Consider the following 12,864-nt stretch of genomic DNA (forward strand, 5'->3'; position numbering starts at 1 on the left):
AAGCCATCGTCTTCAGCTCCTGCCACAAACACCGTATCATTGCTACCAATTACATCCACCTCCCGGCCTCACGTTGAACCAGACTATTCGCAATCTAGATGTCCCTTTGAGCTGAGCTTCCGACTCCATAATCCACTCCATCAGAAAGACCTCTTCCTTCCACCTCCATAACATTGCCTGCCTCTGCCCCTGCCTCAGCCCAGCTGCTGCTGAAACTTTCATCTGTGTCCTTGTCAACTCCAGGCTTGACTATTCCAAAGCTTTCCCGGCCGGCCTCCCACCCTCTACACTCTATAACCTTCAGCTCATCCAAAAGTCTGTTGCCCGTATCCTATCCCACAACAATTTCCGCTTACCCATTACTGTACTTTTGTCCTTGCCACCCTACTTTGTTTCTTAGTCCCCCAATGCATCCAATTTAAAATTCTCATCCTTTTGTTTAAATCTCTTCATGGCCTTTCCCTCCCTATCTCTGTAACCTCTTCCAGTCCTACAAACCCCACAGAACCCTGTTCTTTCAACTTGGCCTCTTGTTCATCGGACCCTCCTTTTGCCCTGCCATTGGGGGCTGTGCAATCAGTCATCTAGATGCCATGCTCTGGAATTTCTTCCCTTGATGGGGCTTGTTAAGCCCGCCCAGCGCGTTTCCCAACCAATTAGAGGAAGCGGGTTTGGTGACGTCACTTGATGCATCATCAGCCGGTTTCCTTAGAGGGACCATGTCCAAATTTATTTTGACAGTTGTGCTGTCAGTGTTATACAGCATTGAGGTGCTGCAAACACTGACAATGACTGCACAGAGGTGCAAGGCTGCACCCAGGCTCTCCTATGACTCCCTCCATATGCTTATAGAGGGAGTCACAGCATGCAAGGAGGTCCTCTTCCCTTCCAATGGGCGGAGGAGACTGCCCCAGGAGACCAACGCAGCCTGGTTGCACATTGCAGAGGAGGGCACAAGCAGGGATGTGGTCAGGAGAACCTGGGTGCAATACCACAAACGTTTCAATTATCTCAGTAGATCACGAAACGTTACTGCAAATCCACACTCAACCTCATCCTGCTGTGCCTCTCATCACATCCCCATCACTCTGCCTTCCCTCCCCTACTCCTGCATATCCTTACACCAACTTACCTTGCACCTCCACCCATCCCTCTCTATCTATGTTATCACATCCCCATCTCACTAGCCACCCCTCACACGCGCCCTCATCCTAGTGCAACCATACCAACTAACAACACAACAAGGGTAGGCACTTGGGTGTTTTATGCAATGCCCATGTAAAGTTTCTGTTAATGTGAAGTCAAACATTGAAACCTTTATTTTCAACACTTTGCGTTCTTGGACAGATTTGTGTGCACCTTTGGAAGTGACTTAGTGAGTTGCAGTGAATGATGAGACATAACAGTACTCCCCCCAATGGTGATGAATGTGAAAGGAATGGCTTGGGCATTGTAGGGATGCTTTATGGTGTTGGTGTGGGGTGGTGCCAACCTGGTGCATTACGTGGCAGCCAGGGTGTACAGCATCAAGTGAAGTAAATCTGGCCAGGGTGAGGCCATCCCTGGCCTCCCGGGCAGCAATGTGGTCAGGTGCTGCTGCCCTCTGTCCTGTGCAGCAACAGGTGATTGCGGCGAAGGTTATTGGTGCTGCTGGTGTTGGGGCTGATCGTGGTGGGATTCTGAGGACCAAGGTGAGAGAGTATAAAGGGCACCCATGCTGATGGAATAGATGGCAGGTGAAGTAGAGATGACAGAAGTGATCTGTCAATGGTGAAAGAGGTAATGAGGTCAGATGGGATGGAGACTTGTGTAAAGACTTACAGCATGGTGAATCTGTTCTGGAACTGCAGTGAGGAAGAGCTTGTGGCTGAGGGAAGCTATCTCTGTAAGGTGGGAACTTTTACTCTACATTGAAGCTGTCAACTCATCAGCTGATTCAGTGGCTACTGACCTCCCGCCTCAGCTTCACAGACATGGTCTAGCAACAGCGTGAAATCCGTGGGCGAGCTATTAAATTGAAAAGGTCAGTTTAAAACCATTGTTAAGTGGCTGTAAACAAGCCACTAATCATTTAAATTGGCTCCCTGCCGCTGCCGTCAGGTCTGCTCAGCACTCACAGACCCAACATTTGGTAAAGGCACGTGGCAGCGGGTTCACAGCGGGGTCCCGACTCGCTGGGGAAAAAAAACACTTTCCCATCTGACCCACCAGCGATCGCGCCCACTGACCCCCTGGAAAATCTCGGCCATTGTTTACTTCATCTTTCCAATGCTACACCATTATGAATTTTTGGTGTCTTGTGTATCAAACCTTTTAAAAAAAATTGTGGTATGATTTTATCCAAAACTTTTTTTTTGTTGCAAACTCTACCCTTTTGATAGAATCTTACAGCACAGTGGGAGGCAATTTGCCCCATTCTGCCTGTGCTGGCTCTTTGAAAGAGCTATCCAATTAGTCCCACTCCCCCGCTCTTTCCCCATAGCCCTGCAAATGTTTCTTTGTCAAGTATATATCCAGTTCCCTTTTTCTGTTACTATTGAATCTGCTTCCACCACCCTTGCAGGCAGTGAATTCCAGATCAAAATAACTCGCTGCATAAAAAGCAAATTCTCCCCTGTCTCCCCTCGGGTTCTTTTCTTCCCATCTTCTTGAAGGGTGTTGCTGGGTTTTGATTCCAGGGACACCAGAAGCCCTTTGTACTGAGCTTAGACAGCGAGTAACAGGCACGGTCTTCATCTGATGTTCACACATTCAAGATTCAAGATTATTTTATTGCCATATGTAACTGGTACAATGGAATGCTTACTCCCCACTCACTCCCACAATATAAGTATAAATATAAAAAGCAAAAGTAAAAAGTATAAATATAGAAACAATAAGCAAATAAGTATAGCAATGACAGTCCAAGTTGCAGGATATGATGAATAGTGCAAAAAGCCTCTATTACCACTGGAAGTAATAATAGTAATGTAATATGATAAGTATATGGTAGTATAAGTATAATAAGTATAAGTTAAAATGCAGTGTGCAATGTACAAATGAGATATAAGTTATAAGTTAAGGTTGAGGTACAAGAGTCCTATGTGCACACAGTCCAGTGATCAGGAATGTTCTTGTGCGCTCACGGTTCAAGTGATATACAGTTCCAGAGTGGGAGGGAGAATGTGACTATGGTATATGGGGCAGTGCGGTTAGCAGTTCAATAGGCGCACTGCCTGTGGGTAGAAACTGTTCTTGAACCTGCTGGTCCTGGTTTGAATGCTGCGGTACCGACGACCGGACCGCAGGAGGGAGAACAGTTTGTGCCCAGGGTGATTGGGGTCCTGGATGATGGAGCAGGCCTTGTTCCGACACCTGGTCTGAAAGATCTCCTCGATGGACGGAATTGCACACCCGATGATCTTTTCTGCCGTCCTCACAACCCTCTGGATGGCTTTCCTGTCCTGTGCAGTGGTGTTACCATACCACACATTGACACCACCCATCAGGACGCTCTCTATGGTGCCACGGTAAAAGTTCACAAGCCACTGTGTGCTTATGCCGCATTTCCTCAGGCACATACACTTTCCAGTGGGAATTACTGGAGGTGGATCAGAAACCTGGCTGTTTTTCTCTCCTCCCTTGATGCTGAGGCAAATGTAATGCTCGAACTACTGCCCTTGCTGAGATTCAAACCTGGGGCTTTCTGCTGTGTGGCTTAATGCTAAACTGGAGATGCGTTTACCTACCTGGGTACTTAGGCCAGCCAAAACTTTTTATTCCCAAAATAAAAACTCAGAGGAATAACAGATCTGAGCAATTTCATAATGCATTTGAATATCTAGATGTGATAAAACATTTCACGGTTTGTAACATTTGCTCTCTTTTTGTATTGCTCGCTTTATTAGTATAATAGTCGCAATGAAACCGATGTAGAAGAGACTAGGTCGCGAACTCAAAAAACACCAGTGAGGGACAAATGTTGCCAGACAGACCACCACCATCATGGCTGCTGTGAACCAGGTATGTTGAAATGTCTTTGCAAGTCGGCTTCACCATTTAATTTAGGAATCGGTGGTAATCACCAAAATTCTCCTTTCCACCCACCCACCCCCACCCCCCTTCTTTGTAACATGCTGCTGAAACAGGCAACAGATCTGTACCATAGAATTTGTGATGTACTTGTGTCCAACCTCTTGGAGACCCTCCTGGGAGGTAGTTCTGAGGCACGCACTGCAGCCCTGCCTTTGTCATTGATAAAGAGAAGCAGCACTGTCACAAAAGGCACCAACTCACAAACCTTCAGTAATGTTCAAGATTAATTTCCCTCTAAGAAGGCAAGAAGTAGCTTTAATCCACTGCAGTGTCCAAATATTGCTATGGCTTGCTATTGTTATTTGGTCTAGATTATTTTGCTTCTTTTTAAAATCAAACACTTAGCAGTAATATACTAGGCACACATATCGGAAACAAGCAAAAATATATTTATCGATATAAATGTTTTGACGGCTACCAAATGTCCCAAGTGCTAAAAGAATTCAAAATGCAGTCCTGCCATTCTGTTTTATCATGACGTAGAGGCAGAAATTTACAGGTACTTTCCTATCTGCAACGCCCTTTAGCAAATAGCAGTTATACCCTGGTTGGCCTCCAGCTGTGTTTACTTACAGCATTTAGATTTTTTGGCCTTAAAGGAACAGTCCAGCTTGAAAACAGTTTCACCTCAGCAGCAGCATAGTACATTCTATGTGTTGCATCGTATTACATTCCTGTCATTATGGAGCAGCATGGCATCTAACTTATTGTGTGCAACACTGTGGGATATCTATTAGCATCGTAACATTTTCATGATCCTCGTTTGCGACTAGTGCATTTTAATGTTGAACAATTACTGGGGTGAAATTGTGTTGTGCAACAACAAGCCTGTGACGACGTTATCGGGTTTGTAGGCAATTCCTCTACCAATTTGATGGAAGAAAGAAACTTTGTTGAAATAGTGGACAAAGGAATTTTATACGAACACATTACCAAATTTGTTATTAATATCACACAGTGTGATTTTTACCCTGGATGTGAAGTAGATTTGATCCAATAATCGTGTGTTCAAGAAGTGGCGACCATATTTCTATGTCCCAGTGTCACTTTGCTCTTTTTTTAATACATAAACTTTACAGCTTACACACAGGAGCCCGGAGACCCTCCTTTGTTACAACAACAGCTTCCGACTTCAAAATCAGGAATTCAGCAAATCATTGAGTGTTTCCGGACAGGTACATAGTAATAGTTTATTGATGGATAGTTTATGGATGGATCTTTGTGTCTTGTGCAAAATTGTACCACAGAGTAAAACGTGTCTCTGTACTTTCATAACTGACTACAATGATGGGCTATTATTGAACAAAATAATCTTGTCCATTTCCAAGCAAAGAATAATGGAAGTGAGACAGATAGAATTTATCACATTTCAGTGAATAATGACATTGCAACTGAAATGACTACTCCCTTTCTGACTGCTACCGTAATTCGATTTTATGCAGGTAATTTACTGTCCTTTTTATAGTCTGTGCATAATTGAGGCAGTAAGAGGAGTGTTTCTGTTAATATAATGGCTGACAATAAATTGTTACGTTTTCATACTACTTGTATGGAGTTAAGTCTTCACTCTAATTCCATGACTCGCTCATTATTTGTCATTTGTATTTATGGGAATGGTGGCCGCATGAATATAATGTGTTATCTTTTACCAATGGGACTTTTAGTGGTGTTTTCATACTGCGCTTTCAATGCCTATGTAGCATCCTCTTGCTTGCTGGTTTGATACTAGATGTACAGTTTAAAATGGGAAAATGTGCACCAATGCAAGACCACCTGTGGCAGCGTTAGTCCCACATTGATAAAGAATATGCAATAACTGCAGTTAAAAAGGAAATGGATGGTGTGACATTTTGCCAAAAGAAGTAAGGTCATTTTAAAAGTGAAAACAAATGTTGGTATCATTGTGTCATAATTCACATTTTTATGATTGTAGAGAGCTGATCAGTTCAGCACAGTAATGTTTTGATAAACACCACCAAAACCTCCAAATTTACAGCATCAAGATTCTAACATGAGTTATAAGGGGTGATTCTTCAGTCCCAAGTTTCCAGCAGGAAGTGCCGTTCGGAGAATTGGGGCCACAGTATTTTGAGCCCTGTCTAAGACCTGTGCCCCCTATACACATGACTGGAAGCGTGGGATTGCAGGTTCACCCCTATAGAGTCCCATGTAATCCAAAATTAGGTGTCAGGGTAATATTATTATCTGCAACGTGAACAGAAATGAAATTTTAACACCTCGCTCTGTCACTCAGTGGAATGCTTAGTTCTACTTCTATCACTCTCCTCACTTCTCATCATCTCCCTGCATTCACATTGTAAACATTAATGGCTATTTTAAGAATACACACTGTAAACATTAGTAGTTATGATAAGAGTATAGTAATTGTGTTGTAAGCTGATACCTTGCAAGTCGAGGCAATTAAAGTAATTGCGGTTTTACATTTTGTCACAGTATTAACTGTTTTCCCACATATATTCTGTTCAATTTTGTGTTTGATTTTTTAACAAAATTCCAATTCAGCCAAAAGAAAATTCTTGTTATTTCATGTACATTTTTGACAAAAGCATGGAAACTAATGAATAAATGTAATCAGTGATATCATGTTAATATTTCATTAAGAAAATCTTAGAACTTTTATTTGGGACATCACTATTGAGTATGTGTGATATTTTATGCACACAGGAACCACACAGCTGAAACATATTTTACTGAAAGAGGTGGACACCATCTTTGAATGCAAACTGTGTCGAAGTCTATTCCGAGGATTGCCCAATCTGATTACACACAAGGAGTTTTACTGCTTCCCAAGTCTGAAGATGAATGAACGTAAGTTTATAGTTTGTTCTTTTGTTCCAGGGTTGAGATTTGCCTATTATTCAGAACAGTTCAGCCTACCTAATTCTCCAATCTGGTAGCTCATCACATTTCTGTGGCCCTGAAGCAAGCAAGTTGATTCTTTCTGTTCCTGGCTGTGCTTTAAAGGCCAGTGTTGATCTCCACTTGGTGAATATACATTACATTGATGTGAATGTTATGGTGTAGAGATTTAAATGTCATTAAATTGTCATATCTGATGTCCTATTGGTGATGACAGACCAGATAAATCCTCACTGCAGTAAAAATTCCCTAGTGCTATGAGGTAGCCAAATTGACTTAAATGTTTGTGATTGGTAGGCTGTCCTTTCCAAATCATCATAAAATATCTAACTAACTGAAGAAAAAAACACTTTCTGTTCTGCCTCAGTGGTGTATCTCTGACCCACCCTCTGCTGCCTCAGTGTCACATTTTCCATTTCTCCCACCAGCAATCCTTCAGCCTCTCTGAGTGACATTGCTAATTTATATTGTCATGCTTTGTGCCCATGCCAACTGGGCACTGGATCGAGACTGCACAAACATTTCATATTAGATCATGAGAGCCAATGGACAAAGGAATATTCATTCCATTAGTTTGGCCTGGGTCTGACCCCAGCTCCCAAATTTGAAAGGCCAGTGTGGTAATCCACTATGTCATCTTAGTGGAAGTGTGTCTAACTTTAATATTGTTGTCACTGGGCATACTTAATGCATTGATACCAGTACATTATAGGAAAAAAATCACACTTAAACCAGTTTGCTTTAATGTTGTGCTAATGGGCTTTAATTTTATGTTTGCACGCTTTAATATTATGATTTGGGTTTCCACCAAATACTTTTTTCTTGTGCCTGGCACAAAGGACTACAAGCCTTTGCTCCCAATGAACTGAAGTATGACCCTGTATGCAAAATATCTGATAATGTAACCTGATCGGGGTGAGCAATAAACCCTACATACTGCTGATAAGCTCACTGACAGTAGTAACTCCTGATCTCTCCGACTGGTGAACAAATAACAAGCTAAAGAGAGAAAGACTTGCATTTATATAGTGCCTTTCACGACCACCGGATGTCTCAAAGCGCTTCACAGCCAATTGGAGTGTAGTCACTGTTGTAATGTGGCAGCCAATTTGCGCACAGCAAGCTCCCACAGACAGCAGTGTGATAATGACCAGATGATCTGTTTTTGTTAATGCTGGGTTACAAACTATGAATTAGGTTTATTGAAAAATAAAATTGGCAGAAGAAAAATCCGAGTACCTGTACAAGCTAATGATAAATCACAGTGGCTTACTTAACTTACAAAATCTGTTTCAAAATAACCAAACAACTCAGAACTTCAGTTATTCTCATAGCTTGGAACGCATGCCTGTGAGGAAAAGCTTATACATGAAACCAGACATTCATGGAGTATTTCCAGTCACTTCAGCTCATCTGCTTGATAAAGCAGATATTTGCTGAAAAAACCTTGGCACAGAACAAAAACATCGTACCCGTCATGACTTTGAAGGCAGAATTGGGACAAAGGGCGGGCGTCAAAAGGTGCCTGTCTCAATAGACAAAGCTGTTCATCAAAATAGGGTTCAAAGGCACGAGTTGGTGTAATTTTTACACCAGTACAGAGTAAGGTTAGATTTCCTGATTGATAGGCTGGCAATTCCAAGCAATTATCTCTGTCTACTCGCAAAGCCAACTCATTAATATTAAGTGTCTCTGTCATGTATTGCCAATTGGCACTCATTTACCAGTTGATTTAGACAGAGGTGACTCATTCACACCGCACCACCCCCCTCCCCCCCCCCCCCCCCCACCTGAAGTGACTTGAATTCATGACACAAATGTATGTTTCAGGGCCGCACACAGGCCGATTCCAGCAAGCAGCAAACATGGTGACCACTAGCTGGCTAACTATCAAAATTCCTTGAAGGAATAATAAAAATATACAGTTGTTCATGTTTAAAAAAGAGATTCATCACACTTGTGCCGTACTCTAATTCATCACTTTTTGTATTAAGCCCACCACAGCAACAGCATTGACAGGTCTGCAGCCAGTAGTGCATTATCTTAGCGTTATATAATTAATGCTCTTGCTAGATATAAACCAAGTTTGGATTTACAAAATAGTTGTACTGCAGGACATTTTTCATAGTTCAACAATTTCTCTGTCTGCTTTTTCTTTATCTCTCTCTCTCCTTACTTCAAGTGTATGTCTTTCACTGTTAACAAAACATTCTTAAACACAGAAGTAAAGCCAGTCATTGATGATGAGCCAGGGATTTACAACTGACTACCAATCTCAAGAGAAGCTGTTGCTCTCTAATTAATCTTAAGACCTATTTACAGTAATTAGATCTAGTGGAGTTTAAAGGACATACTTCCAGCTCAATAATCGCAGATTCACCAGAATGATACCGGGGCTCAGAGGACAGGTTGCATAAACTTGGCTTGTATCCCCTTGAGTATAGAAGATTGCAGGGTGATCTGACCGAGGTGTTTAAAGGATTCAGTAAGATAGATAAACTATTTCCTCAGGTGGGTGAATCAAGAACGAGGGGACATACGAACATACGAATCAGGAGCAGGAGTAGGCCACTCGGCCCTTCGAGCCTGCTCCGCCATTCAATAAGATCATGGCTGATCTGATTACTCCACATTCCTGCCGACCCCCGATAACCTTTCACCCCCTTGCTTACCAAGAATCTATCTACCTCTGCCTTAAAAATATTCAAAGACTCTGCTTCCACCGCCCTCTGAGGAAGAGAGTTCCAAAGACTCACGACCCTCTGTGAGAAAAAATTTCTCCTCATCTCTGTCTTAAATGGGCAAACTCTTATTTTTAAACAGTGACCCCTAGTTCTAGATTCTCCCACAAGAGGAAACATCCTCTCCACATCCACCCTGTCCAGACCCCTCAGGATCTTATATGTTTCAATCAAGTCAATTCTTATTCTTCTAAACTCCAGCGGATACAAGCCTAGCCTGTCCAACCTTTCAAATCAAAATCAAATCAACTTTTTATTGTCATTGTTAGTGCACAAGTGCAGTACAACGAAATGTAGGCTTGCGGCTCCCGAGCGTGTACATTTAGATTAAGACATTTAAACATTCAGCATACATTTGGCTTGTAATACATTAACATAAACATAACCATAATAAAGTGCATTGGCAGATGTGCAGGCTTTAGAGTTTATTTGTGGAGTTCAGTAGGATGAATAAGGAGCATTTGGAATGGGCGGGTTGTCCTCATAAGACAACCCGCCCATTCCAAATATTAGTCTAATAAACTTTCTCTGAACTGCTTCCAACGCATTTACATCCTTCCTTAAATAAGGAGACCAATACTGTACATAATCTTAAAATTAGAGCTAGGCCACTCGGGATCTAAATCAGGGAGCACCTTTTTTACACAAAGGGTAGTAGAAATCTGGAATTCTCTCCCCCAAAAGCCTTTGGATGCTGGAGCCATTGGAGCTTTCAAGAATGAGATCGATAGATTTTTGTTAGGCAAGGGTATCAAGGGAATATGGAGCTAAGGTGGGAAAATGCAATTGAGGAACAGATCAGCCATGATCTAATTGAATGGTGGAGCAGGTTGGAGGGGCTGAATGGCCTACTCCTGTCCCAATGTTCTTAATAATACATTGTGCATTACATGATATAATGTTGCTGCTGTTATAAAACGGTGCACACCTTGCATATTGTGAGCAGCTCCATGGAAATCTGCTGGTGTTGTCAAACCCATCATTACACTTCACTAGAGTCTATACTATGTGAGTTCATTTTAATAGGGATTGCTGCGATGTATATAAAGTATTTCAGGGATAGTGGCCCCCTTTTTAAAATAAGCAGCATTGATATATTATTCACTTCTAATTCTGCACAGACTACTCGGAATCTGCGATTTTCAGGTACATTAACATGCACCGTTTGCTTGTACTTTCTTTGATGCAGAATGGTAATTAGGAGCACAGTAATAACTGCTTGTGAACCGGTATCTGGTATTTGATAGTAAGCTGTTACGCGCACTGCAACTTTAACAGATCTGACATTTTTACATAGGAGCTGTCCCATGAACTGAAATTTGTGTAAACAGACACGCAGTTGGAGTTAAATTGTATTTCTATTGTTTCATGGGGCTTTATTATAGTTGTTACTATAACAACTGTATTCTATGCCTGCCAAATCCTGAGCGTGTTCCAACAGTGACGGGACTCAGTCGGGAATCTTTCTGGTGCTTTACTATGCAGCAATCAAATGCCGCTAATTAGTGTTGTCTGCCGCAGCCTTTTCACCGCTTAGTGTCGCACATGTTACATTCTTTAAACAAACATTCTATCGACCTACTTATAGAGTTCTCCTTTTCCCTGGCAGATCAATATTGTCATGTGCTGGATGCTTCATGGAAAACTTTTCTTTGAAAAGCTAATTCTCACCACAGCTTGCCAAAATCAAACTGAAAACTTTGGGGAGAATTTTAACCCCCAGAAAATGGGGGTTTGGGTCGGGTGAGAGGTTAAAGTGTTAGAAATCTGAATCTCGACCCCAAGCTGCCTCCAATCCTCCCACTTCAGGTTTTAACGGAGGCGGGGTGGGTGCGGGTGGTTGGCCAACCGGATCCCAGGAGGCGGTTTGGCACTTTATTAAATATTATAATGGGTCTGTGTGCCTCTTTTTGAAGCACCATTTAAAATTTAACTCTGGGTGGCCAGATTTCCCAGGCCTCAGGGAACCCGGCAGCTAAAGGAAGGCAAGGACTGCTGGATCCAAAAGGTAAGTGCCTTTCCACTTAGCTGCTGGATCCAGCATCCCTGCCCCGCCAACCCCCCGCGATCGGCCCTTCTGATTTCCACCTCCCCCATGACCACCCCTCTCAATCTGGCTGGCTGCGGGCGGGAAACAGAGGAAAAAGATGTTTATCGGGCTCTGCCATTAAATTCGGCATGGCCTGAGGGAAATCCGTTCTCCAGGGTTTCCCGACTGCAATCCAGCCACACCCCCACCCCCCCCCCCCCCCACTCCACCCCACCGCTCCCTACCCGCCTCCAAGTTAAAATCCTGCTCTTTGTGTTTGACCTTCTTTGTTGGCCATAATTAAAACTTTAAAATGTATTTTCAGTTCCAGTTCTGAACAAGGAACCAAATTGAAACAAACCAAACTCTCTCCCCTTAGGACCCTTTCTAGCAGTCCAGTGGATTGTTAATGCTATCTGATGCAGACTCAAATTTCAGAGTTGCAACAGTATTGTAATCTGCTGCGCACATACTGGTCAGACTTGTAGACAAAGCATGTTTAGTAAGCAATGGAGACAAATGGTTTATTGGAATGCAGGTAAACCACTCAAAATGGTTTGAATACTGGATACACAATCAGAAGGTTGGGTGGCTGTACCCTGTACCTGCCAATTTGACTTTTTTTTCCCTGGTTAAATGTACGTCAGAAGTCCTTAGCTGGGTAATTGGGATCAGGAAGCTACAGGAACCTAGCTCACCTGAATTGTGCCTTGTGCTGGCAGATCGCAAAATAATGTTTATGCTGGCTCAGTCCGTTCCACTTTTCTGGATGAAGCAGGGTGTATTCTTGTGAGTGCATCTGTGAAAGAGAACTGAAGAGGAAGAATGGAGGGGAATTTACAATTTAAAAATAAATGTGTAATGGGGGATCTCGAATCACATTTTTTAGGACCGATGTACAAGTGGGATGAGCTTTTTCTCCGTAACTAGTTAATTTCAAGTTGCTACGTCACGTGTAGACGAGACAGTCCCATCTGAGCAACCTGCCAGGTGAGATTTCTGCGTCCTCAATCGGTACAATTTGCTCTCCTACTGAAATCGTGTCATGTCGTCCATCCTCAGTTCTTTTCCTTCCATTGGCATCTGCTGTGTTTATCTTGCACTGAAAAGAAGACAATTCTCAAACAGTACTCTGTGCCC

The 12,864-nt window shown here is 42.6% G+C and overlaps 1 protein-coding gene across 6 annotated transcripts in view; it reads left to right on the top strand.

Annotated features, from left to right (window-relative positions):
* The window catches only part of znf800a (zinc finger protein 800a), a 130,876-nt gene that overhangs the window by 96,953 nt on the left and 21,059 nt on the right, over positions 1-12,864 (top strand). For all 6 annotated transcript variants that reach the window (XM_086008744.1, XM_086008738.1, XM_086008739.1 and 3 more), the window contains 3 exons: positions 3,888-4,002; positions 5,154-5,249; positions 6,760-6,903. In XM_086008744.1, coding sequence (XP_085864870.1) covers positions 3,888-4,002; positions 5,154-5,249; positions 6,760-6,903 — 355 coding nt within the window. The remainder of the gene's footprint in view (positions 1-3,887; positions 4,003-5,153; positions 5,250-6,759; positions 6,904-12,864) is intronic.

Source organism: Somniosus microcephalus, chromosome 16, assembly GCF_052327205.1.
Source record: "Somniosus microcephalus isolate GS21.2 chromosome 16, FLI_Smic_1.0, whole genome shotgun sequence".
Taxonomy (NCBI): Eukaryota; Metazoa; Chordata; class Chondrichthyes; order Squaliformes; family Somniosidae; genus Somniosus; species Somniosus microcephalus.